At 36.1% G+C, this 27,853-nt stretch overlaps 2 protein-coding genes across 2 annotated transcripts in view; one reads left to right on the forward strand and one right to left on the reverse strand.

The window, feature by feature from the left end:
• LOC123320672 (flotillin-2) overlaps window positions 1-27,853 on the reverse strand; it is a 248,107-nt gene that overhangs the window by 124,882 nt on the left and 95,372 nt on the right. The window lies entirely within an intron of this gene.
• Window positions 232-27,580, forward strand: LOC123320667 (glucose dehydrogenase [FAD, quinone]). Its single transcript, XM_044908046.1, has 7 exons — window positions 232-315; window positions 400-531; window positions 20,694-20,864; window positions 21,277-21,445; window positions 24,454-24,782; window positions 25,987-26,202; window positions 26,288-27,580. Exons 4-7 carry the CDS (start codon window positions 21,285-21,287, stop codon window positions 27,439-27,441), a joined length of 1,860 nt encoding a protein of 619 aa, XP_044763981.1. The 5' UTR covers window positions 232-315; window positions 400-531; window positions 20,694-20,864; window positions 21,277-21,284; the 3' UTR covers window positions 27,442-27,580.

Genomic DNA, 27,853 nt, shown 5'->3' on the forward strand with positions numbered 1-27,853 from the left:
TAACCAGATTATTATCAAAAAACTCCTCAGATCCCCAATTTCACAACATATACCTACCAATAAAAATTTTTTGTGAAAAACCTATGGATGAAAAGGAACTGCCAAACTTCTATTCCTCCCTCGTACATACCATCACCAACAATCCGTCTCGAAGTCGCGAGCGTGTAACATTTCTTCATTTCTTCCGACCCCCCTCTCTCCCTATTCTGGGTACTCAACTTGGTTTCATGTGCCGGGCATTGAGATCAGTCAGTGATAAACTATCTGTTCAAAAACACTTTTTCCTTCATAACGTACAGTTATTTTACATGCAAGGTACTTAATGTGAAAAACGAGTATGACTCGCTCACTAATTGGTAATTATTGAGGTTAATTAACGAATATTATTGCTTATTTCAGTTCATTTTTCCTGTGAGTGAAAAGTGCAAGTGCATCTAAGATAACTAAAGGAACTTCTGGAGTTTTCTCTTCCTTCGTTACTTTTTTAAAAACGGTGAAAAGATGTCACTGGATCGGAGAAAATTTTTGAGGGTGAGTTTTCCAAAATCAGATTTTACGATATTGCGCTTTAAAATCACATCATGGGAGGATGTTGAGTTGAGAAATATTTGAAAAAAAATTATTATTTTTTCACTAATATTACTCTTTTCATTAGGGCTCACAAGAAAAATGGGAAAAACATTAGGAAAAAATCAATTGAACCAATATTTACTAATTTATTGATCCAATCGAGTAAACGATGAGCATTTCGCTCAAAACTGATGTCTTGAAAATTGTTGCAGAATTTGATCGTCATCAGCGAATATTTTCTGAGATGTAGGTTTTTCGTTAATTTTTCAATTTTTGTCTGTTGATTTTAGATTTTTTTTTTGTTTTTGTTCGTTTCCTATTTTCTCATTAATTTTTCGTGTTTTTTTTTAAATTAGTTTTTCCGTTTTCATTTTCCTATTTTTTCTTATTTTCTAATTATACGATATCCACGTTATTATACTCCACAACAATATTCTGAGATTCAATTCAAATGTTGGGAATTAATGAATAATGAACAAAAAATTTGAATGCCTAACTTAATCAGTGGTTCATCACCGAATTAAGTAATTTTTTGGTTCGGTTCTGGTTCATTCAGTTGGAAACAACATTTTTCAATGCCTCGAAAAATCAATCATAATCCTTATTTTTCTTGTACATATCATGATCCAGGCTTATTTGCAAAAGCTTTGCCAGCATGCCATTCACAAACTTACGTTCTATTCTGAACAACGACAAGTTCAAGTTTGCTGCTTGGAGTTCCCAAAAGTTTAATCTTCGAAATTTTCATTATTCACTGGAATGCCTTTTGCACCAATATATTTCCACATCCAAACTCATACGAAATCTTATATTTAAATCAGAAATATTTCACCAACAGAAAAATTCCCTAGTTGATGATAGAACGTCCTTCTCAGTAATGATATTTGTTTTTTCTGTAAAAATAATGGTTCCATTTCTGCAGAAGTATAAATACTAGTTTTCGAGAATAAGTAGTGCATATTATGACCATATAGGGGTATATTTAGAAGGTAATTCGAAGAAAGAGTTAAGGATTTATAAAGATTCTTCAAGGTGTGAAGAATAATTACTTTTCAAGATCAATAAAATCACGAAAACTAAGAAAATAGTCGCCAAGGTATTTAGATCTATCGGTTAAACTTTTTCAATTAGAGAGCTTATGACTAATCCGACAGTAACTGTCAAGATCATCGATATCTTCGTGTATCTACAAATTATGGATTTATTTAATCCAAAAAATGTTCAATCGTGTTCAGTAGAAGACAAGGGTTTCACAGACAAAACGAATTAGGTCAAAAGTAAGTATTAGGTATTTTCGTAACACACGGCGTTATAAAAAGAAAAGTCCTAGTGCTAACAAGGAAGCGAGAGGTTCATTTATGATAAGGAGTCCACATTTTTGTTGAAATTCCCAATCCTTCATGGCACTATTTGTATAAAATTCCCAATTTCCATGATATTCTGTTGGAGTATGAACTTTTAAGCTTCCAAGAGTGAACTCGACTTTCTTTTGCATTATTCCAGGAATTAAAGTGCATCCAATTGTTTACTGTTTATCAACAATAACTATGCACTTCACGGGTTAAGTTCAATAGATAATAAAACAAAATGTGCTCTCTCTTAATTTCCACGTTTAACTTTCCTGAACCGAGGAGTGGTTTCCCCCATTTTATCTACAAACTGACGTGTCATTTCATGAAAATTCAACTTTTAGACGCAATCAACAAACCTATTTCAAAGATTCAAACCATTTGGTAGCATACGATTGTACTGAAATTTTGTGTAGATATATATCACATGAAAATGAAATATTGCAAGTTTGTATGAAAATGAAGTCGGAAATTGACCAGAGAAAAATTATCATTCTTCATGTTCGTTGACTGAAAAGAATAAAATTGAATAAAAAAATTTCAAAGCAAACGTTATTCAAAAAATTTTCAATAGAAAGGAAAAAATTATTAGAAAAATTAAGTAATAATATACGCCAAAAAGTTTGATGATGCCTTGATGTTTCATTTAGTTTCTTGATGTTTTACTGAGTTAGATATTCTTTAAATCTTGATAAAAAAAATTAAATTATCGATTACTGTAATACTACGTTATTTTTTCTCTTTCAGCATAATTCCTTCAGCTAAAAATAAGAATTTTCTTCAGTTCGAACTACATATATGCGAGTCAATACAAATTCTGTCCATCGCACCGTCAAAGCTTCGACGAAAATCTAAAATTTCTGAATATGCTTGACACACATTCTTCAAGATCTTACGTCATAACCTGTAAAAGAAGTAATTTCGTAATGTGACGACTTGTTTTTATTTTAATGAAGCGAAATTCATCAGAAATTGAATTAGCTCTCCAATTCTATTGTCTTCCTTAAATAATATTACTTCGTGCCTCAAGATACTGAGTGAAATGGACCAATCAGGATGCATTCAAGTGAAAAATAAATCGTGTACCTGTATGATATATGGGCCAATGTAATTTGCAATAAGTATTTCAAATAGGTACCTAATACTGAGTTATTTTGTAATTAGTGGTGTAAAATAAATTTTGACATAAATACATTCAGCGATCTTAGTAATTGGTAAGTTCTATAGGTATAAGGAGCGTTCGAAATAGCTATTGTAATCAACATGGCTACCACTAATCCATTGAATATGTCAACTTTCAAATTTTGCAGCTCTGCAAATGTACCCCCGGTTTGATCGGAGAATCAACGCTTGATTGACGAATAAACGTCAATTTGTTTTCAATCGATAATTCATGAATCAATATAATTCTCTCAACAAAGTATGATCTATATTCATCCATACAATGATTCCTACTTCTTCAAAATATTCGGAAATGAAAAAGTTTCAGCGAATTCGTTTAGGAAATTGAGTGACTGACATATCGTTGATCGAGCTATCAATGTTTTGTGTAACCCCATGGTACTGTGAGTATTTTGTCAATTTTTTCAGTGTTCAAGAAATTTTTCTATCACTGACTATTAGGCTTGGCTTTAATAGTATTCAATTAGTTTGAATTTTTATTTTGTAGTTTGTATTTTGATAAAAGCTCTGGATACTTCTCTCCTTCATAGTCACTCAGAGTTTGATCATCATTCGAAATTTTCTTAATTCATAGTGCTACATTTTGTCCCTGTTAAATTTCAGCAAATGTATTGCACGTTTTCCAGCTCATTCACCATAGGTAATGAAGTGATGGAAAAGATGGAATCAACCAGGTTTTCACAACTTAAAATTATTTAAAAAAAATTTTGATAGCTCGAAAGGAGGCGAGACCATTAGTTGCATGAGAAATTGAGAAATCCGCCGATATAAACGATCGATTCAAGAGAATTCCAACCAATTCGAAACAATAAAAGGTACCGTTATAAAAATAACCAACGTCCCTCCATTTATAGTGCTCATAAATGAAGCAACTAATAAAATTTCCCCAAACAAAGATCCTGAACAGTCACAAACTGATACCAAGAACCTTGGGCAGAACCACGACAAGGCCGTGGCATAAAATCCCGTTAAACAAATCAGATGTAACGTTGTTGCATCTCTGCCCTGCCCGAAATCTTCGCAGCATCCACTTTCACGCTTCCAAGGCCTGCCGCGATTGCAGGAAAGGTCGCGTCATAAGAGTCCTGATGAAAGTTTCTTACGTAATCGAAACGTAATGAGCGATTTTTCGGCGCCAACGCGTTCAGTTAGTCTTAGCGGCGTGGCTGGGATGATGAATGATGCACTTCGTGACGTTTTGACGTATGGAGAACGGTTCCGTAGTCGTGGGTTTTGGATAAATGTGTCTTCAACCTCTTGTCGATATGCGAGATTCTTGGGAGTTCGTTGACGCCAGGAAGATGGTAGATCATGGTAGACAACGGGATGATTGATAGCCGTAGTCGATTTGAAAATGGGTGTCTTGTTGTTTTTTGAAAACGGCTGGTCTAACATTATATCTTGTCGAGGGAAATGAGATTCAGTGGGAGAGGTTTTTTTCAGTTTTGATGATGACGAAAGCTATGATGGTGAGCAGCAATTCTCTGGAATTGCTGTAAATTTTTTGTGGTGTATTCTCATTCAGTAAAGTCGTAGAACGACTAAGACATTATTTCATTTTAGATCTCAACTCAAAGAGAGATAAATTCACAGTATAAGTTGATGGGAATTAGGAAGGTGGTGAGAATCAGCAAATCTCAGCTGATGCCAATGTTTCGCAAATATATTTTTGCTTTTTCACGGCAAAGCCAAACTATTCTTTCCACGAGGTGTTCCAAAATTGGTCTGAAGAAACGCAAAGAAACGCTTCTTACCACCCTTCCTTATACTCATCAATTTACACTTTACATAATGTTGAGAGGATAAAGTGCCATATAATTCACTACGGTGAAATGGGGTGAACTTGTTTTTAAGGGGGACCTTGATACCGATGTTGATTCTGTAGTATCATTTTGAATTTCCCCTAATTCTAATCGTTAGCATCCGCACCATGGTTAGTCGAAAAGGTGATCTCCACTTTTTTTTCAAGGTTTTTTTTTATATCAATCAAAGCTTTTTCGCTTTTACAGGGATAGTCCGATGAAGAGTAATTTTTAATCTAGATCTTAAGGGGTGGCTTTGACAACCCACATAAAAAGGGAGAAATGATTGGAAACTCTGGAAACAAATATATCGTTCTTGAAAAAATAACTTGAGAAGATGGTATGCCTTAGTGTGATGAATTTTAGACATAAACCACTTGATAAAATACTTGCCAATGTCACCCCAATCTGAATATGACTTTGAGAATAGGGGGTTTCTTTTTTTATGAGCCAGAATATAAATATTTTAAATTTTCTGGATATCATGAACGTCTTCATATTTTGGAATTCGGCGTATTTTTTGACTTCGAAAATAAGAATTTTTAAAGTAGTTAAATGTAAATTCGATAAAGCTATCAATATCAACAACGTTTACGTACCTGTTCAAACTTGACAACTCCATAGTTGGACAGAGGCAAAAAAAGTCAATTTTTTTCAGTTCCTAGGGTTTAATTATTATGCATGTAGAATTTTTTTTTTAGGTATTCTCGAAAATGAAAAGTTATGGCACATTTTCTGAATCGACAAAATTTTTAAATTTTGTTATATCTTCGGCAACCAGCAACAGCCAAAATCAAGCAATTTGGGATACTCTGTACTTTCAGTATAAAAATATTTCAATAGTAGATTCTTGAGATCAAAAGAAACACTTTTTTCTTCACACTTTTTCCCAAATTGGCTCTTAAAAGATAAAGGCTGTTGAAAAACCATAAAAAAAAATTATTTTTAGTTCTCTCATCGAACGGTTTCATCGAATGTATTTCGGAATATAGTTTTTCATTCATTTGAAGAGAATTTCTCGAAAACAAGATATCCCCCGCGTCTTCCTGTTTTCTCATTATGACCATTACGTCCTACCATCAAAATACCAAAAATTCAAAGAACTCTTGAAACTAACTTGGACGCTATCTTATGAATATTTGAACGTTTTGCAAAACAAAAGTATTATTTTTACGTATAATGCCCTGTGTTCAAGTAATTTGATATTCAAAAACTGAAAATTATCTGTGAAATTTGAAAAATTGGGTACTTTGGCTGAATATAACTCTGTGTAGAAGTTCCATAGATGTCGAGTGTCACAGATTTAGCTAGTTATTCTGAACATTATTCTGACAAAGCGTATTTTGAAAACTTAAAATGGCTATATCTTTTTATCAGTGCCGAATGGGAAAAAACGGTACCAAGATTCAGTATAAATATGAAATAAAAGTACCTGCAAACACTAAACCGCCCATCCAAGGGCAATAAACTCTACCCCTTATTTTCCGTTACGCTCACAGTCACCGTGACAGCGATATCATCTTCTTCCCAGAGCATTTCCTCATAAAAACTCGAGCTTTTCTAATTAATCAGTTTCTATTCCACACATTATATTATTTCACGTTAGACTTGTACGCTCGTTTTTGTTATAAAGAAGAGAATCAAACGCTTTGTGCACAAAATCAAGTTGTGTGAAATTATTCATAGAACATCTCTATTATTTCATCGTCTCGTGGTGGAAATAATGGAGGGTCGTTGGTTGAGTTCTGTGACTAAATAATTACAGAAGCGAAGGAAATTGTAAAAGACTTCAGCTGATTAGGAAGGAAGTTGCTGGCTGGTTCATATGAACAATCGGTCTCGGCCATAGTTCAGTCCTTGAATTTTATGTTCAATTTTAGTCTTCTGTGTTTAGTACATATTGAAGGTGTTTTAATGAGCCTAGTAGGCTATGAAATTACGAAGAATTATATTCTATACTCAGCTAATGCTGTACAAGAACTATTTATGTCGATCAGAGAAAAACTTTGGACCAAGAAAATAACAAGTGTTAATCAACAAAAATGTATCCGAAAAATGCAAAAAAAAAACGTAAAAATCAAACGTTACTTCCAACATTGTTGACAGATATCAAGCTGTACTGATATAGCGAAGAGTTCAAGTCCCTAACACTTTTCTTCAAAAAATTCGACCACGATCAGGATAACATTAGCAAAGAGCCCAACACAATAGTTTGAGAATATTTCAGGCTCAAAGCCAGGAAATTAAAGACATTTGGACTGAATTATATGCTTCTCGTTACTAGGAATGAGACAAAAATCACTTGAAATACAACACTTCAAGAAGTCATATTACAATCAATTTTCTTTAAATCATATCCAATATTTTGTTCAGATTCCATAGAAGGGTTCCAAACCATGTTTACTCAGCCTATAACCATTTGAAGTTTATCCCTCGATTAAAGATGGAGTGGTAACTAGCAAAAAAGAAATTATGGAAATAAATAAAAACCTCGAATTTTAAAACAACATGTTCTTCAGATATCTCAAAATTTCATTTGTATCAAACGATATATTCAGGTGGAAAGCTTCATATGGACCACCCTGTATGCTACGAACTGCTTGTAGTCGGTGATATCCAAATACATTGCTCAAAAATTAAAGTGAACTTACTGTTTGCACACACAAAATATGATACTCATGACATTGAAGGCCCAATTGAAAAAAATTACACGAAAATCATTTCTTGTAGTTGTATGATATTTTTTCTATACTTCATTCACTTTTATTTTAACAGTCGGTTGGCCATGGAAATTTGACACATTTCACTCTGTATAGTACGAAAATGTGGGGTTATGAAGATTGTCAAAACATTTTTGGGTTTTAAATCAACGCTATGTTGCACGTTCTACGTGAAAGTTTCTGTTATTACGTATTTTATCACAATGTCGAATCTCTTCGGAAAATATGTGACGAACATAATTGAAGTTTATACAAACTGATTGAAGGCATACCAAATCCAGTTATTTGCATGGAAAATACAAGAGATCAGTATAATATCATAATATGCACTAGCTTGAGGAGAGTTGATGTTCGTTATCTTCTTTGGCTTACATCATTTGTAGATTTCAAAAATATTAACTCGAAGATGAAATGCATATGATGCAGTGGTTGGGAATGGGTATCTCCCGAAGGAATTAACAGATAATTACAAGAATGTTAAATTCTTCAACAAAAATCATCTTGCATCAATATAAGTAAAAGTAATTGAAGGAAGTTTCACCTTTGAACAAAAATTTCACATGAATAAACAAGTAACAGAGTAACTTGCGCGTATTTGTGGCTATTCATCTTAATACATTGATGTAATAATAATAATTATAGGTATTTATTAGTACCTTAAGACATTTACATTGTATAGGACAAGTCAAATGAAAAATAGAAAAATCCATTTAAGGGAACTCATTCTCCGATGACATTTATCGAAAATCCTATAGTAAACTTTTCGCATTAATTCACACAAACATAAAATTCTCAAATGCCACCACTTTTTTGGGTCTCCCAATAGAAGGAAATTCTTTGTCATCCTCTTCATTCACAATCTTTCTGATTGTGGAAATATCCAGCTGAAATATAAGTCGTTTAGATTCAGATGAAATATTATATAAATTCTCTTACATTGAATATGTTCGCTACCGTCTGACGTATTGTGGATTTTAGAATATCAGGGTATGGTATAACTATTTGAATGAGCGGACCTGAATTCTAAATAGCACTTCCTGAAACCCTGTCTCTTTTTTCAATCACTTTCGGCATTTTCGTAATAAAAATTGATATTAGTTGTGGCAACGGCGTTATGACATTAACGACATTTCATGAGTGCCAACTTAACTTCGTTCTAGTTACAAAAACTTGAGAAAATTATTTCATGGCCAACCGACTGCTAAAATAAATTTGAATGAAGTATAGTTCATTACCTATTATTGTTTTCTTTTGCAGTATGCAGACTCCATCAGGTGGAATCTTTATTTTGTTAAACTCTCTACTTTGTTGTAACTCTAAAACAGACTCGCCTAGATGGCTACTTTTATATATGTACATCGGTGCATTTACGAAAACGTTCTTTCATTTCTCTTCGTTATACTATTGGATGTACGCAAATTATACTCTTATACTCGGTAATGAACAGCGTAGTTCCAAGAATCTTTTCAGAGTAGGTAATACAAAACTAGTAATAGTGTCTAATAAGAATTACTTCCGATGCATACGATCCGCTGATATGAATATCAACAAGTGTAACTATCTTAATCGAATAGTTAATTTGTCTTCGTCAGGACAACGAAAGGAGAAACGTTCCATAGAAGAAGAGTAGACGCTGAGCATGGTTCGGTCTCACTTCTCACTAGAGGAACACAACTCCTTCTCCGATGGATTAACGCTTGGAATTGACGGGATTTAATTAAATAATAATAATAATATTAATAATGGTAGTAGCTTCTGAGTATTATTCAGAAGTACTCGAGCGCCATCTAGTATGAAACGAGATCCGGTTCAATCCCCCCAAATCAGAACCCACACGAAGACAATGGCATATTTCTCATATTTCCTCTAATTCAGTTGATTAGCAATTCATTACAGATTCTCGGAGAGTACCCTGACCGAGTTGCTGCAGTTGTTCGAATACCTCTCGTATTCACACAAATAGAAATACTTTCAAGAAGGAAATAGCTCCGAACGCGCCGACATTTATCTACGATCTAATCGTACACATAGATGTAACTGAAACTGACCTACAAAAACACGGAAACATTATCCTTCCGACTTCCTCACTCCTTTACTTTCTTTAGAACGTCGAAGCGGCGATGATTTTTAACATTACGAGGCAAATTAATCGTAATATCATTACGGGTACTTTCGTCGGGATTTATCATTTTAATCGGAAACTAGTCGGGAGGTACGTTGTCGCAGTGAGAGATTCAAAAGAAGGTGCGAAAGGGAATCCTGTAGGGGTTTAAACGGTACCTCTGGAATAATTCTAGGAAATTCACAAAAACGACCTTGTCCAGCGTGAAAAGGATCAAAGTTGAGGTAGCAATACTCTCACTTTGACCACATACAATTACACAAGCATTTTGAGTACCTACTCTCAATTTTCAACACTGTGTTCGCCTTTTCGTCCTTCACATTTTGTGGGAAAGAATATGTTCAGTTGTTTATAGTTTATTAGTTGGAAACAAGCAAACAGGGAATAATTTCACACTTGCAGAGTTACGGTTTCGCGTCTAATCCACTATTGAAGTCTCCGCAGATATCTGGGCGATTTCAAGCAATCTGTTACTCGCTTGTCTCATCGTTGAAGTCTCCGTCGTTAAAGTCTGCCTCAGCGGAGTTAGCAGGAAAAATAACTACAATATTAGAATTCCCTTCATGGTTTCCCACAATTTCAGATGATAAATGGAATTAGTATCGCATTTAACTAGAGAAAGCATTCCGAATACTAAGACAAAAGTTTCAAATTATATTCGAATTATATATGCTTTTCTTGGAAAGTTAGGTAGATGACGATATTCAGATGTGTGTCCATCAAGTTAAATGATGGGTATTCCTATTTCCTGTTTAATATTGTGATAGTCTGATACGTTTCGTTTTCACCTAATGCTTAAAATACAACAGAATAAAATATGAAGTTAGGTAATATATCCTGCTTCTCTATTTATATTGGGTTAAAACTTGTATCTAATGGGTCGGGAAATCATAAATTTTTCCATGAAATCTAAGAATAGGCTATAGGCACTCAACTATTCCTAACACATACAGAGTGGGTAAAAAGTGACGTAAAAAATCTATATGTTCGGTATTCATACTATTTCGTAGAAAAATACTAGAACATTATTACTTTCTTTCGAAAATTACGCAACTTTTCATCTATAACTTGATGCACAATATACGAGGGTAGCTATAAGTATTTGTAATGGATTGAGGATGATTTGGTGCTTAATGTTGTTTTATAGAGCTTCTTTCAAAAAGGGTAATTTTGATGTGTGACACTTCAAAAACATGAATCACACATTCACTTTTATTTTAGCACTCGGTTGGCCATGGAACTTTGATACATTCCACTATGTATAGTAAGAAAATGTGAGGTTATGACGCTTGTCAAAACATTCTTGGGTTTTAAATCAGCGCTATGTTGTTCGTTCTAGGTAAAAGTCTCAGTAACTACGTATTTCGTCACAATGTAGAAACACTTCGGAAATGTTGAAGTCGAAAATATGTGATGAACATAATTGACGTTCATAAAAACTGATTGAAAGCGGACCAAATCTAGTTATTAGCATGGAAGCTACAAGAGATCAGTTTTCAAATATATTTATTTTTGCTATGGAAGAAAATAGAATTATTGACTCATAATATGCAGTAGCTTGACAAGAGATAATGTCGGTTATCTTCTTTGACTAAAGGTTGAAGACGCTATATCAGTTGTTGAATCAAAAAAATCAACCCAAAGATGAAATGCATCTGATGCAGTGGTAGAGAATGGGTATCTCTCGAAGGAATTAACGGATAATTACAAGAATGCTGAATTCTTCAACAAAAATCGTTGCCTCTATGAAAGTCAAAACAATTAAAGGAAGTTTCAAGGCAAGAGGAACTTGAATTGAAAACTAACAGGACAACTGGCTTGTATTTATGGCTGTTTATTTATAATTCTATGATATAATAATAATAATTGTATGTTTATTGGTCCCTCAGACTATCTAATGATAGACATTTGGGAATCGGGCCTTTAGATGTTTGTTTTCTGATCGAAACAAAGTCGATATTGAAATTAAATACAAGGAATAAAAAACTTAAAAGCTCACTTCCTCTTGACATCATGTAAGTGTACGTTAATGTGAATTAGGAAGTTGAAAAAATCAGCAAATCTTAGCTAATGCCAACGTTTCGCAACATATATTGTTGACAAATTTCATTCGACGGTTGAAGTGATGTCAAACGCGCTACAAGATAATAAGTTTTTCAATGTATCACTCTTTGCTGTCTCTTCTTGTACCATCCATTTTTTGAAAGCATAATTTGGCTTTGCCCTGAAGAAGCGACAATATATGTTGCGAAACGTTGGCATTAGCTAAGATTTGTTGATTTTTTTCACCTTCCTAATTCCTATTAACGTACACTTACACAAGGAATAGATTTAGAATTTCGCGCCCCTCAATTATAAAACAGAAAACTGTTATTGAATGTTTATCTGTATTGACAGTGCGTTTTGAGCGCCATCTCATTGTCAAGCGTGTTTTCACTGACCAAAATGTAGTCGGTTTTTAGTACTAGAGATATGAGGGCATTTTCTATCTTTCTACTATATAATCTTTGGTCACTATCTAGTCTACAGCACCCTATCCAGTTCCAGAGTTCCAATGTAGTCCTGTATCTAGGATGGCACCAAAAAGTTAACTTCCTCGCTCTTGGAAAATTCTCGTCTGTAGCATTTTCTTTTAGTTTGCAATGGCGAAGCATTCCCTCACCAGGTGATCTTGAGTTTCTTCCTCTTCCTTACAGAATCCGTCTCATCAGTTTCTGCTCAACTCATTCTCATTAGAGGCGACAACGCCCTGTAGAGAATCTTGTAGGGAGGTGTACCATATTCCTGCTATGATCGTGATACTTCTTGAACCTCGCAGTGTTAAAGATCCCAAGAATTATTTCAAAATGATCCATCCTAAGAACGGGAGAGTATCTCTCTTTTTGTTTTTTCCATCTTGAATTCTTCCTTGAAGGTACAATTTCCTGTAACTACAGCAGTGCTCCGGGACAATGGAAAGAGTTTGTGTCCCTTTCCTGACTAGTGTGTTGACCTTCTTCACTTTTTATTCTTCAGTGACCCAGAGCCCATGTCTTGATATTCTTGCCCATTTCTTCAGCACTCTCATACGATCTCAGAATTGATGAGATGCGGGAGTTCAATAATTGAATCGCAACCTGACTGTCAGAGGTTCTGGCCCTGTTGCCTTCTTTTCTAGATTTATTTCGACACATCAGTTTTTCGGTTAATTTAATAGCAATAGAATAATATTTTTACCCAGTATTCCACATTAGTTCGAAATGTTCCAATTCCAACTAGAAATTTCTTCATATAAAACATCGAGATCTTCTAAAAGAAGAAGTCCATCTGAATTGCCGCATCCTACATCGATATCCTGTCCGTATACACATCCAGAGCTCATTCAGAGCAGTCGATCTTGTCGGAAACGATGTCAGTTGCGATAATTCACGATTTCCTCGACCACAATACGTTATACGTACTGACGGTAGTAATTGACGTAATCGTGATCGAAGCCTACCGCGATCCTAAGGAAATCGGAAGTTGGAATTATGCAGCAGAATAAACGGTCTTGCCTACTTATATCGTCGAAGAATGTCTGGGAAGTGAGCTGAACAGTTCTAGGCGCTCCGGTGACCGGAAAAGAACGCCCGGTAAATGTTTATGCGATTCCAGATCGACGGTAATTGACCGGCGTTATTACTTTTTACGTCACGGATAGGATACGCTGTAATTCCGGCGCGTATCATGTTTATATTTAAATGAACGATCTTTATCGTATCGTGGCAAGAAAACGGTCGGGATGGAAATTGTCAGGTGGAAGACATCGGCGATATTTTACGGTACTTGATGCTTGTGTACTTGTGACAAGTGATCAGAGTTTATTGGAGCGAGAAAGCCGTTCAATTGAGACTCAAACTCAAATGTTCGGAAAAATACTCAAATTGACTGTATAATATCGATGATGACAACGAAACGAGTACGATGATATATTGAAAATTCTTAGTCTACTATAGAACCCAACAAAATTTCAATGTCAAAATATTTCATTACTCAACATATTCTCCTCTTAATTGGATACATTTATTACATCGAACCTGCAACGTCTCTAGACTTTTAAAGAAATGTTTCTTCTCAGCTTTTATTACCTCCTCGTTGGAAGAAAATTTGCGACTTTCTAAACTTTTTTCAGTTGAGTAGAGAGATGAGAGTCGGATGGAGCCAAATCTGGTGAATAAGGGGGATGTTCTAGTAATTCAAAACCTAAATCACGAATTTTTGGAACGGCAACATGAGATTTGTGTGCAGGGGCGTTGTCCTGCGAAAACAAAACAACTTTGGATAACTTTCCGCGTCTTTTCTCTTTATTTTTTCCCCGTAGAGTGGTCAGTAATGTCGAATAGTAATCTCCGGTTATTATTCTACCCTTATCCAGAAAATCAATCATGATTACTTCATGGCAATCCCATAAAACTGAAGCAAGGACTTTTCCAGCAGATTTTGGACACGAAACTGTTTTGTTTACCCGTCATGGCAGGCGGTTCAACATCTGATCCTCCTGACAAGAAATGTCGATTTTGTTCAGAATTCGCTGGCTCAAATGATATAAAGTGTAAAAATGAAGTTTGTGATACTATAGTTCATAGCAAGTGCTTGGATGCTATCGGAAGGGTTGTTTTTGTGGACAAAAATAACTACTTTTGTCGAAAATGTCTGGTGGATGTCAAAACAAATGAAACAAGTTCGGATAACGTTTCTAGTACAGAAGTTGTGGTTCTAAAGAAAGAAGTTGAATGCCTAACCCGTGAAAAAGTGTTATTAGAAAAGTATGTATCTGAGCTCGAATTTACGAATAATATCTTGAAAAAAACGAAAGATATTCCAAATGAAAACACTGCCAGGTCCCGATTGACGACTTCAGATGAGTCAGCGCCGTTATCATATGTGTCTGCGGTTAAGAGAGACAGGCGGAATTCCCACGTGCTACTGGTAAAAACGAATGATAAAAATTTAAATAATATTGCAGTAGAAAAGGAAATAAAATCGAAAGTGAACCCAAGGTCTGCGAGTGCTCTCGTTTTGGGAACGAAGAGAATAAGGGATGGAATTGTTATATCTTGCGGTGACAATGATTCTTTAGAAAAATTGAAATCAGTTATAAATAAGGAAACGAATGGCGTCTTTGATGTTTCAGTGCCAAATAAATGGAATCCGCGTATTATTGCTTATGGTGTTGATTCATGCTCGGCAGATGAACCCAATTTGCTCTCAAATATGATTGCTACAAATGATTTGAACTGTTCATCGGATGATATCAAGATTGTTACTAAGATTAAAAATGGAGATGGTTTTAATCTAATTATGGAGCTGACTCCAATTGTATTCAAGGAGGTAATGGGAAAGGGGTTTGTTTATTTGGGATGGTCTAAGTGTCAAGTAAGAGAACATTTTAGCTTAATAAGATGTTATAAATGTTATAAATTTGGACATTACCGACGGGAATGCAAGAGCGATTGTGATTTATGTCCTATATGTTCAGGTAAGCATGGCAAGAATGAATGTGAGTCGAAGGAAATATGCTGTATAAATTGTAAGTTTTCAAATTCAAAGTTTAAAACTACTTACGACTTGTGTCACAGGGCAGATAGCTCCAAGTGTGATTATTTTTTGAATCAAATCAGTAGAAAAAAATCTAGAATTGATTATGCAGAGTAGAGTGGAGAATTATCTGAAGATCGCTCATTTTAATGTATGTTCTTTGTTTCCGAAAATAAATGAGTTTAGTGATGTGGTGTTTTCTGAGAATATTGATATTGTTATGTTAACTGAAACGTGGCTGAATACAGATATCCCTGATGAGAGTGTCCGCATTCCAGGTTTCCGAATTTTTAGAAATGATCGGGCCCATCGAGTTGGTGGGGGTGTTGCATTTTATGTTAATGAATCATTGGTGTCAAGGCGAGTACTGCATGATTTTGATGCACCCATTGGGGTTGAACATATTTGGGTTGAGCTGATGATTGGTAAGGAGACTATACTGCTGGGGTCGGTTTATCGTACATCTGCCTGTGCTTTGTCAAGTTTTATTGCGTTTTTGGATGATTTTTTGTCTACTGTTTCTCCGAGTTATGAGCACATAGTTCTTGCGGGGGATATAAACGAAAATCAGTTTAGCGATACTTCTTTTGACGACTGTGTGGAATCCTACGGTTTGAAGCAGCTCATTGATGAGCCTACACGCATAACGGCAACATCGCAGACTTTGCTGGATGTGATTTGCTCTGGTAAACCGGAGTTGGTTCTTGATTCGGGCGTGATTGATCATTCTTTATCTGACCACAGAGGCGTTTTTTGTAAAATCAATTTAATAAAAAAATTGAAGTCCCCCAAATTTGTAGTATATCGTGACTTTCGGAGATTTTCTCACCGGGACTTCATGGCGGATCTTTCTAATGTATCGTTTGATGATATACTGTATGTTGATGATATTGATTCGAAAGTTTCAATTTTCTGTGGGTATTTGACGAACATCTTTGACAAGCACGCCCCATATGTAGAGTCAAGAATAACCAAAAAATTTTCACCGTGGATAACACCTACTGTAAAACGAATGATGAAGGATAGAGATAGGGCTCTGTCGAGGTACAAGCGCACTAGGAACTTAGCGGATCATAATTATTATGCACGACTTCGAAATGCTGTCACCTCAGCTGTGCGCCGGGAAAAGTATGCTTTTATGTCTCATGCTAGAAGGGAGGGTTCTGGAGTTTTTTGGAGATCATTCAGGTCGCTCGATGTGGTAGATTCGGGAAAATCTGTACCGGATCGTTTTAGGGATCCTGATGAGTTCAACGCTTATTTTCAGTCGGTGTTCACCCCACCAGGCTCCTGCGCAGAAACAACTAAGTATTATTACTCCAATAAATTCAATCCCAACATTGAATTTGCATTCAAACCAGCTAGTGCGCAGGAGGTTGGAGATGTAGTCTGGAGTCTTGGTTCGAATGCACAGGGAATTGACAACATATCTGCTAAAATGCTCAAGCTATCACTCGAGGTTATTCTGCCTTTCTTGACGCATATTGTAAATGTTTGTATTGAATCCGCATATTATCCGGCTGCTTGGAGGTACTCTGTTGTTAATCCCTTACCCAAAGTAGCAAACCCTGAATCTGTATCCGATTTTCGGCCGATAAGTATATTGCCTGTTATGTCGAAAGTGCTCGAAAAGATATTATATCGCCAACTTTATGATTATGTCACAGTCAATGGAATTCTCACTGCCGCGCAGTCGGGTTTCAGAAGGGGATATAGTACTACCACACTGCTGTTGAATATAGCAGATGATATTTTGAGATCATTGGATAGGGGTCATGCTACAATTTTAACTTTACTAGATTTCGCCAAGGCTTTTGATACCTTGGACCATGATCTGCTTTGTGCCAAATTATATTATTTTGGTTTTGATAACGCCGCTTTAAGGTTTTTCAAGTCTTATCTTTCTGGTAGATATCAGAGGGTTCGACTGCATGGAATTTTTTCTGAATATTGCCAGATAACTTCGGGTGTTCCTCAGGGTTCTATTCTCGGCCCTCTCCTGTTTTTGATATATATAGCGGATATGTATCGAATAGTCAGATTTGTATGTATTTATTTTTATTGCGATGACGCTCAGGCTCGCCTTTCCTTTCACCCCTCTCTTATTGACCAAGCTGTTGAGCAAATAAATCATGATTTGTCGGAGATTGTGAAATATTGTAAGAAAAATAATTTGAAAATTAATGTCGGCAAATGTTCCTATCTGCCATTCTTTCCCAGAAATGCAATCATGATGGCCGATGTCCGGATGGGAGGTGAATCGGTTCCCTCCTCCAGTTCCTGCAAAAATCTTGGAATTGTATTTGATTGCCAGCTGAGATTCAGGGAACATATATCACTGATACTGAAGAGATCATTCCTTGCTTTGAGATATTTGTATAGACAAAGACATTTCCTTGACATATCCTCGCGTAAATACCTTTGTGAAGCCCTGGTGTTGTCTATATTGAAATATGGTCTGATTCTTTTTTATCCTTGTCTTGATGCCGTGGCAAGATCTAGATTGCAACGGGTTCAAAATTCATGCTGCAGATTCATTTTCGGTTTGAGGAAGTATGACAGGGGGGTGAGTCAGGCGATAAATAGACTTAAGTGGCTCAGGGTCGAGAATATCTTCAGGTTGCAGATGGCTATCGCAGTACATCGCATATTACAGACATCCATTCCACCATATTTGCGAGAGAAACTTGTTTTCAGAGGGGATGTTCATGAGGTCGCGATCAGGCATGGACAGAGGCTTATGTTGCCTAGTTTTCGTTCAGCCACGTTTCAGCGCTCTTTTACGTTCAACGCTGTGAAGCTCTACAATGAGCATGCTCATATGTATGAGTTGACCTCCGTGAGTTCGCTGAGGTCGGCATTAAGGGGACGGTTGTTGACCGAACAAAGCTGTTAAAAATGTTTTATTTCATGTACTTTATTAGAAAAATTAATTGTTTTTTTTTTTTTGTATGTATTTGGAAGGGTTAAGTTGAGTAGCTTATGCTAGACTTCGCCCTTGTTCTGTGAAAGGATGTATTTTTTTTAACATTCAAATAAAGGCACTATTATTATTATTATTATTAAACTTCTTAGGTCTTGGAGAACCAGAGTGTCGCCATTCCATCGATTGCTGCTTTGTTTCTGGATCGTTGAAATGTACCCAAGTTTCATCCATAGTAACAATTCGGTTTAAGAAGTCTACATCGTATTCAAATCGAGCACATATCGAACGCGATGCTTCTACCCTTGCACGCTTTTGGTTAACATTCAAACATTTGGGTATACATTTTGCAGCAATTTTTCTCATGTCCAAATTGACGTGAACTATATGATGAACGCGTTCGTATGATATATTCAGTGCTTCATATATCCGTTTTAGCCCAATTCGACGGTCTGATAAAATAATTTCATGAACTGCATCGATATTTTCGGAGACAGACACAGAAACTGGCCTTCCTGATCCGTGATCATCCTCAATGGAAAATTTACCTCTTTGGAAGATGCAGTTCAATTTTTCAGGGTTGCATACGAAGGACGTTGATCACCAAGGGTATTGAGCATATCTTCGTAAATCTGCTTACCTCTTAACCCTTTTAAATACAGGTACTTGATGATGGCTCGATACTCCAATTTTTCGATTTTCACAATCATCTTTCTTTTAATTTATTGCGTAACTCTGGTTTACTGTTCTGACCTCAAACTTCACACTGACACTACTAATGAATTATTGTTCGTTGCTATGATAACGCAATATTTTTTTTATGCATGGAACTGGTCTAGGCTAACTAGATATCAATAGATCCTCGTATTTTCCTGAAAATTTTTCGTCAACTTGATGTTGTTGATAAAAAATTAATTCCTGGAATAATTGAGCTCTTTCCATCATTTCGTGTATCATCCGTACCCGTAGCATCCGTAGGTGTAGCATTCAACATCCATCTCCAGGATGTGTCTTGTTCAGTTTTCTACTTGGTTTATCTTGATTCAAAAAAATTGTCAAACATTTTACCTTAACTAATATTATAAATGGTTTGTTTGTTTATCTGTTTGTATGTTCGATTTTGATGGAAATTTCACTATAGCGTAGAATATTTTATCAGATTAGGTTTTCATGGAACATTCATTCCTCTAAAGGATGAGCCTTTGACTAGTACATATTACGATTTTTGAGGTCAAAAGAAAAACTTTTTCTCTCTTCCATTTTTTCCAATGCGGCCCTGATAAAAATAAATAGCCATTTTAAGTTTTCATAATGAGCTGTGCCACCCCTGGAAAAACAAAATTACCTTCAGAATAACTAGCTAAATCTGTGTGACGCTAAACATCTGTAGTTCTTTTGAACAGAGCTGTATTCAGCCAAGGTACCCAATTTTTGAAATTTCTCAGATAATTTTTGATTTTTGAACTTCAAATTAGTCGAAAATGAAAAACTATATTCTGTAATTAATCTCATGCGATAAAATCGTCTGTGGGATATAACTGGAAATGACATTTTTTTACAGTTTTCCAATAGCCTGTATCTTTTGAGCCGATTTGGAAAAAAACGGTAAAGAAAAAAAGCGTTTCTTTTGATCTTATAATAATATTCTACTGTTAAATTATTCGTACGAGTCATCTTGACAGTAGTATAGGATGCATCATTATCGAGTTATGTATGTTTTTTCGAAAGAAACGATTGTGAATACGGCATGGTTCGAAAGTCTGGACACATCGATGTGAATATTAGCATATTTTTTGTTAAATTAAATAATTGCAGATACCCTGAATACAGATATCTAATTTTCATCAGTTTCCCACGCATCAATTTAATGGAATACTCTTACTACCTTCCAAATTCTATCTCCTCCATCGTAAAGGTATTTCAAATGAACATTTAAACAACAATAAAATGCTTTCCAACTACCATTTACTCTGCATATATATCGAAATGTTACAACACAATACAAAGAGAGAAAGTCTTGTTCGATAAAAGTAACATATGCTGACAGATGTTATAATCAAATTACATTTGTCTCGATTGGTCTTCCACAGATTTTCGATCACTGTATTTAAATCTGAGAAAGTCAAATTTAACACAATTCAATGATACATAATAAAGAGGTATATTCCATTTCCTGCGTAGCCCAGCATAATATCCTCAGTTTGATGATCAAATCAATCCAGTTCAGTTATTTTTCTATTTTTTAACAGATCCTAATAATTTTTGACGGTTCGCAATAAGATGAAACACAATTCTCATATAAGAAGATCCAAAAATCAATCAAGAATGTGATTATTTCTCGAGTAAAATGAAATATTTCCCATATACCCACCTATATGAATTTCCTACTATCGTTCATTTTCAGTATTTTAATGATCAAAATTGGTAAACTATATTTTTTATATTCTAACAAAATCCGTTTCTTTCCAGACTATTTGGGTACCTGTCAATCACACTACTTGAAGAAATGTTCTTCAGTATCCTACAAAGGACTCACAATCCAGTGGTTTGTTACAAGATAAGAATGAATGTTCGTCCACCCGACTGAAGTGGATGGAGGTAGTTTGAAGATTTCAGTGCATCTAGTCAATATAATTTAAGGTAAAATGATAAACAATAGTTTAAACAACAAGAAAATAAAATATCGAAAATATTCGTGACACAATGAAACTGACAATAGTGTCAAAGAAAAACCTTCCAACTGGGTTTTTATGCTTTATTTCTGAAGTTACAATTAAAAGGAGTTTTTTGGAAGATTCTTGTTCGTTTAGACTGAAAAATATACTGGAAACTTCATTCGCCAGAGCCAAACGTTCTTGATTTTTGTTTTAAACAACATATGTGCATTGAATATCTAGAATTTCAAGAGTGAAGAGTCTAATACTCTGGTGAAATAAATTTTTTGGGTTGGCTTAAAAAATTCAATAGCCCCTTGCTCTTTAGCTTGAAAACTCAGTCTAATCAACATTCGAGTTCACCATCGTTGAAAAAAATTATATTGCTTTTTTTCTAGAATTCATAATGGTGTTCGAGACTGTGATGATAACAACAGCGCTGAAGACGATAAGTATCGTTGGAAGCGCATTATGGATTATTCCTCTTCTTATTGCAAGTGTGAATTATCTCAATTACAACAAATTAGACCCAGAAGCTCTGGTAATCAATAGAAAAACACTCTTCAGGTGAGTAATCTGAAGAAGAAATTTAATTTTTTCACATTATGAAGTCTGAATGTCATTACCGCAAATGAATATGAAGTGCACAGTAGATACACTAGTGGTTCTTCTCTTGGGCCATTCCAATGCTTCAGGAGATCATCATGTTCTTCAGAAACACCGTTAATACATTTGTAGTGCCTTCATATATCTTCAACTTGAAGATAATCACTTCCTAATGCAGTATTATGAAGTTATAAAAAGCATTCAATCTATTATACTAGTATCTAATTCCACAATTTCAAAACCAGTAGCCTAATTTATTCAGAACGTCTATTATGGTTCCCTACAAATCCGATTAATTGCATAGTCACTTACACCATTACACTATATATTATAGTTGAGCAGGTGTGAAAAAGAAAGCATGGCTGATTTAATGGGTTATATGAAGCACTCGAAGAACTTGAACAATTTTATTATGCAAATGGTACTTTCACTTATATAGGAAGGTGGCTGTTATGGCAAGTTCAAGTAACAAGTACATAGAAATGTCGAAAAAATAAACGGACCGGTATTTATCTCTAATGATTTATTTATTACATTTCTTACGAAATTATTATTATTTCAATGATTATATCCGCAGTGACATGAAAATTCCAACAAATAGAAGAACGTTTTCCAACGAGAAGAAAGCAATTGGTTCGAATTTAAAGGAATATATAACAGCTTTTGCTGAGGGGCTATCCAAATTCTCAGGTTTAAGTACTGAAATGAAGTTTCTCATGAACAAATGCTAAAACAATTCAGTAACTTCATTTAACGAGGAGAATACTGACAGTAAAGCCTTGGAGGTTGCAGCCTCGTTTCGGAATTACAGTTTACTGATGAGGTCAAGTAAGAGCGAAACCGGTCATAGGCTACTCACTTACGATTACCCACTGAAGTACGAGGATATATCGAATAATTCTCAGCCTACTATAGAACCAAACAAAATTTCAATGTCGAAATATTTTATTACTCAGCATATTCTCCTCTGAATTGGATACATTTATTACAGGAAGCCTGCAACGTCTCTACCCCTTTCAAAAAAACTGCTCTGCAAACTAGACCTCGACAGCTTTTATTACCCCCTGGTTGGAAGAAAATTTACAACCTTTTAAACTTGTTTTTAGTTGAGGAAAGAGATGATAGTCGGATGGAGCCAAATCTGGTGAATAAGGGGGGTGTTCTAGTAGTTCGAACCCTAAATCACGAATTTTTTGCATGGCAACATGAAATTTGTGTGCAGGGGCGTTATCCTGCAAAAACAAAACTCCTTTGAATAGCTTTCCGCGTCTTTTCTCTTTAATTCTTTCCCGTAGAGTGGTCAGTAATGTCGAATAGTAATCTCGGGTAATTGTACTACCCTTATCCAAAAAATCAATCATGAGTACTCCATGACAATCCCAGAAAAACTGAAGCAAGTACTTTTTCACCAGATTTTTGGACACGAAACTTCTTAGGTCGATTGTTGCTTTGTTTCTGGATCATAGAAATGTACCCAAGTCATTCATAGTAACAATTCGTTTTGAGAAGTCTACATCATTTTCAAATCGAGCACAGATCGAACGCGATGCTTCTACCCTTGCACGCTTTTGGTCAACATTCAAACATTTGGGGAACCATTTTGCAGCATTTTTTTTCATGTCCAAATTGACGTGAACTATATGATGAACGCGTTCGTATGAAATATTCAGTGCTTCAGATATTCGTTTTAGCCCAATTCGACGGTCTGATAAAATCATGTCATGAACTGCATAGATATTATCGGAGACAGACACAGAAACTGGCCTTTCCGATCGGTCATCATCTTCAATGGAAAATTTAGCTCTTTTGAAGCTTGCAGTCCGATTTTTCACGATCGCATACGAAGGACATTGATCACCAAGGTATTAAGCATATCTTCGTAAATCTGCTTACCTCTGAACCCTTATACAGGTACTTGATGATGGCTCGATACTCCAATTTTTCGATTTTCTCAATTTCGGTGGACATCTTTCTTTTAATCTATTGCGTATCTCTGGTTTACTCTTTTGTCCTCAAACTTCACACTGACACTTCTAATGAATTATTATTCGTTGCTATGGTAACGCAATTTTTTTTTATTCATGGAACTGATCTAGGCTACCTAGATATCAATACATCCTCGTATACACGAATAAACGTGTATTATACGTTTAAATGTGGTAAGGGATCTTCAATAGAGGTTACTCGTTGAATTTTGTGACGTGTTTTTCGAAACTTAAATTCAACCATACGTTCATTTCAACTATAATCAACGTATGATTAACTCGTTACCATAGTCACCACTGAGAAACGTGTTCTCACTAGGTATGTTCAATAAGAAGTAAGAAACATTATATTAACGTTGATTAAGTTTCATTCAACAACTTGTTAACGTAGCAACTTATAGGAAATGATTCCTTATTGTGGTTTATCAAAGTAATAGGCAATGAGCTTATAACTATTGAAAACGCGTTAATCTAACCCCAGTAAGAAACGTATTTCATCGTGGTTTTACAACGTATATTCAACAGGGAGTAAGAAACAGAACATCAAAGTTGAATGCGAAACAACTCAGCCAGCAATATAAAACGTGACATTATCGTGTCTCTTCAACGTTTAATCAATAGGATGTTGTATCAACGTTGAATTTCATGTTTACCCACCACTAACATTGTTATTAAATTCCCAATGGATTAAGTATAATCATACGTACCTGAACTTTACTCCATCAAATTGTTCTGCAGGGAAGTAATGAAACAGATAATTCGTATCTGAGCGCAATTTCGAAACTAATTTGCAACGTTATTTCACCGTTGATTTTTGGTTACAAATAGGATAGTTTCTACGTGTAAGCAACGTAGAATCAACGTTTCCATAGTACTAAGATGAAACGTTATTTCCTAACTTTAAGTACCAACTGGAAAAATGCAAAGCTTTTTCCACGTATTAGCATATGTTTCATCAAATACTTAAGCCTCCTCTACTTGCAGGGAATATGACTTTGTCATAGTCGGTGGGGGCAGCGCTGGCGCAGTGGTAGCGTCTCGCCTTTCCGAAATCCCCAACTGGAGTGTTCTCCTTCTGGAAGCAGGCCCGGACGAGAACGAAATCAGTGACGTACCATCTTTGGCGGCATACCTTCAGCTCTCCAAGCTGGACTGGGCTTACAAGACAATGAACACGGGCAGAGCCTGTCTTGGCATGAAAAACGGCCAGTGCAACTGGCCCAGAGGAAAGGTTCTCGGAGGAAGTAGCGTCCTCAATTACATGCTATACGTTAGAGGAAATAGAAAAGACTATGATCATTGGGAAAGTCTCGGTAGGTATCTATGAGAAGTGTTAATTTTAGTGTGCCGGAAGTGTTCAGAAAGCTCCCCAAAGACGTACGACATGGACTACGGACTTCAACTGGTGAACAGAATCATGACAGTCTACTACTTAAAGCTTTGAATCACAAATCATCGGGGAGATTTAGCACAAAAGTTTCTCATTATACACCTCAGTAGGAACCCAATATAATTTTTCTTCTGTGGAGATCAAAAATCACAATAGAAGCATTATTGTCTCACTATGATAGCTATGAAACATGACCTGACTCACAGGACAAAACAACTAACCTTAAATACATTTTTTCCTTACCAAGACTGAAGATAAATAGTTACAATGAAAGGTGCAGTGGAAAGTTCTGAATTCTCTATTCTGACTAGCCAAGTGCATGGAGAACTCCAGACACCACATCATCAACACCAAATGACAGAAGAAACGGAATCTCTCTTGAGAAAGTATCATGGTAGAAAATCCTCATATACTTGACAGCAAGGCTGCCTTTAAATCTCTTGAGAGCATGTAACATAGATCCAAGCAGATCTCAAAATGCCAAGGACACTCCTTGAAGGAGTAACTCTTGTGTGGTTTCCAAGACACAGGGGTATTCTGGAAACAAGGGCAGATTATCTTGCTGAGCAAGGCTCACAGACCTCGTTTACTGTTCTATAATTGGAATAAACACCACCACAGGCAGGGCTGAAGTAAAAGAGTGCCTAGAAAACAACATCAAAATTATTATTTCAGGGTTCAAATCTCTGGTTTGAAACACAGTAAAGAGCTACTGAGGAAGAATACAGACTCTGTAGCTTAAACCTTCTGAATCTGATCAAACAGTAGATTAAAGCAGTCATGGTAGTTATCTTCAAGGATTAACCATTCTTCTACTGAAGAATGCAGATAATCTTTGCGTGAGCTGGATCTATTAACATCCTGAAATTCATTTGGTCAATTCAAGTTCGAGCTTCTCCCAACTTCAAGTGGAAAAAGAAGGGACTGGTACAGCTACAAAAGCACTCTTTTTCGTATTTCATTCAATACTATTTATACTCAGTTGAAACAACTAATGAAACATTGAAGACGCAAATCAGTTACATATTCTTTGAAACTTCATTCCAAATAGGTTCGAAAGTAGTTAAGTGCTAAATCTTCCTTTTTTTGAGACTCATTCTGATTTTGAACATCACTGAATATTCAAGGTAACCCTGGATGGAATTACGAAAACGTTCTCAAGTACTTCATCAAATCAGAGGACAACAGAAACCCGTACCTGGCCAAAACCCCCTACCACGGCACTGGAGGACTATTGACTGTTCAAGAATCACCTTGGAGAACTCCCCTTGTGGTAGCCTTCGTTCAAGCTGGCACAGAAATGGGCTATCAGAACAGGGACATTAACGGAGCTGAACAAGCAGGTATAGCTGCAGAATAAAACTACTCAGTTTCAGATTTTTCTGTGAGTTATTTTTTTTTATAGTAATAAAAATAAATTTTCCGCAGGTTTCATGATAGCCCAAGGAACTATCAGAAGAGGATCCAGATGTTCAACAGCCAAGGCCTTCTTACGTCCTATCAGACTTCGTAAAAACATCCACGTAGCTTTAGATTCTCACGTCACAAAGATCCTCATCAATCCGACCACCATGAGGGCCTTTGGGGTTGAATTCATACGTCACGGTCGGAGACAGATAGTCTTAGCCAGAAAAGAAGTAATACTTTCAGCTGGTGCCATAAACTCCCCACAGATCTTGATGTTGAGCGGTATAGGACCAAAGGACCACCTGAGTAGGTTCAATATACCAACCCTCAAGGATCTTCCTGTAGGGGAAAACCTCCAAGACCACGTCGGTATGGGCGGATTGACTTTTTTGATCGACAAACCGGTGTCAATAGTGCAAGACAGATTCCAAGCGTTTCCCATGACGATGCAGTATGTGGTCAATGAAAAAGGACCGATGACGACCTTGGGGGGTGTTGAAGGACTCGCTTTCGTGAATACCTACCTTGCTAACAGAACGTGGCCGGATATACAGTTCCATATGGCACCAGCCAGTATCAACTCAGATGCTGGAGCAAGGGTCAGGAAAGTCCTTGGCTTGACTGACCATTTGTACAACACTGTTTACAAACCAATAGCCAACAAGGACGTTTGGACCTTGATGCCACTCCTTCTGCGACCAAGGTCACGAGGTTGGGTCAGACTTCAGAGTAAAAACCCTTTTGAAGCGCCTCTCATAAATGCGAATTATTTCGATGACCCCTTCGATATAAAAACCCTAGTGGAAGGTGCTAAAATCGCTATCAAGATAAGCGAATCTCAGGCTTTCAAGCAGTTCGGGTCACGTATACACAGGGTGGCCTTTCCAAACTGTAAAAATTTTGAATTCGGTAGTGATAAGTACTGGGAATGCCATATCAGAACCATCTCGATGACCATCTACCATCCGGTTGGAACTTGCAAAATGGGTCCGTCTTGGGATAGGGAAGCGGTGGTGGACCCTAGGTTGAGAGTGTACGGGGTGAGCGGTTTGAGGGTTATAGACGCCAGTATAATGCCGACTATACCGAGTGGAAACACGAACGCACCAGCTATCATGGTGGGCGAGAAAGGAGCTGATTTGATCAAGGAGGATTGGCTGACGGAAAAATCGTGACCATTTATGTTTGAGAGCTCAATGTATGTGCCATTCGAAAGTAAACCACGGAATGTACCGAAATATCTCGGTTACGGTGATTAAAATATATCTTTTAATACTCTTCTCACATACCGGATGTTTCCAAATACGATGCTTTTTTCAAAGATAGTCAAGATGGTCAAAATAAATCGTTTCACCAAAAATTGTCCAAACGAAACTGTGCTCATCAGAAAAAAAAGGAAAACACTTCGTCGAGTTATAATTGAATCAACCATATGGTTCTATTTAGAATATTGAGCTTTTTGGCTTCCTGATTTTCCCAAAGTTGTCACAGGTAGTTTGATTTCCGTAGAGTATTACCCTGCATAAAAATGGGATAAAAGTGAGGTAGCAAATAAAGCATCTTGACAACGAACATTACTACTAGCAC

This window comes from Coccinella septempunctata, chromosome 9 (genome assembly GCF_907165205.1).
Source record: "Coccinella septempunctata chromosome 9, icCocSept1.1, whole genome shotgun sequence".
In the NCBI taxonomy this organism is placed as follows: domain Eukaryota; kingdom Metazoa; phylum Arthropoda; class Insecta; order Coleoptera; family Coccinellidae; genus Coccinella; species Coccinella septempunctata.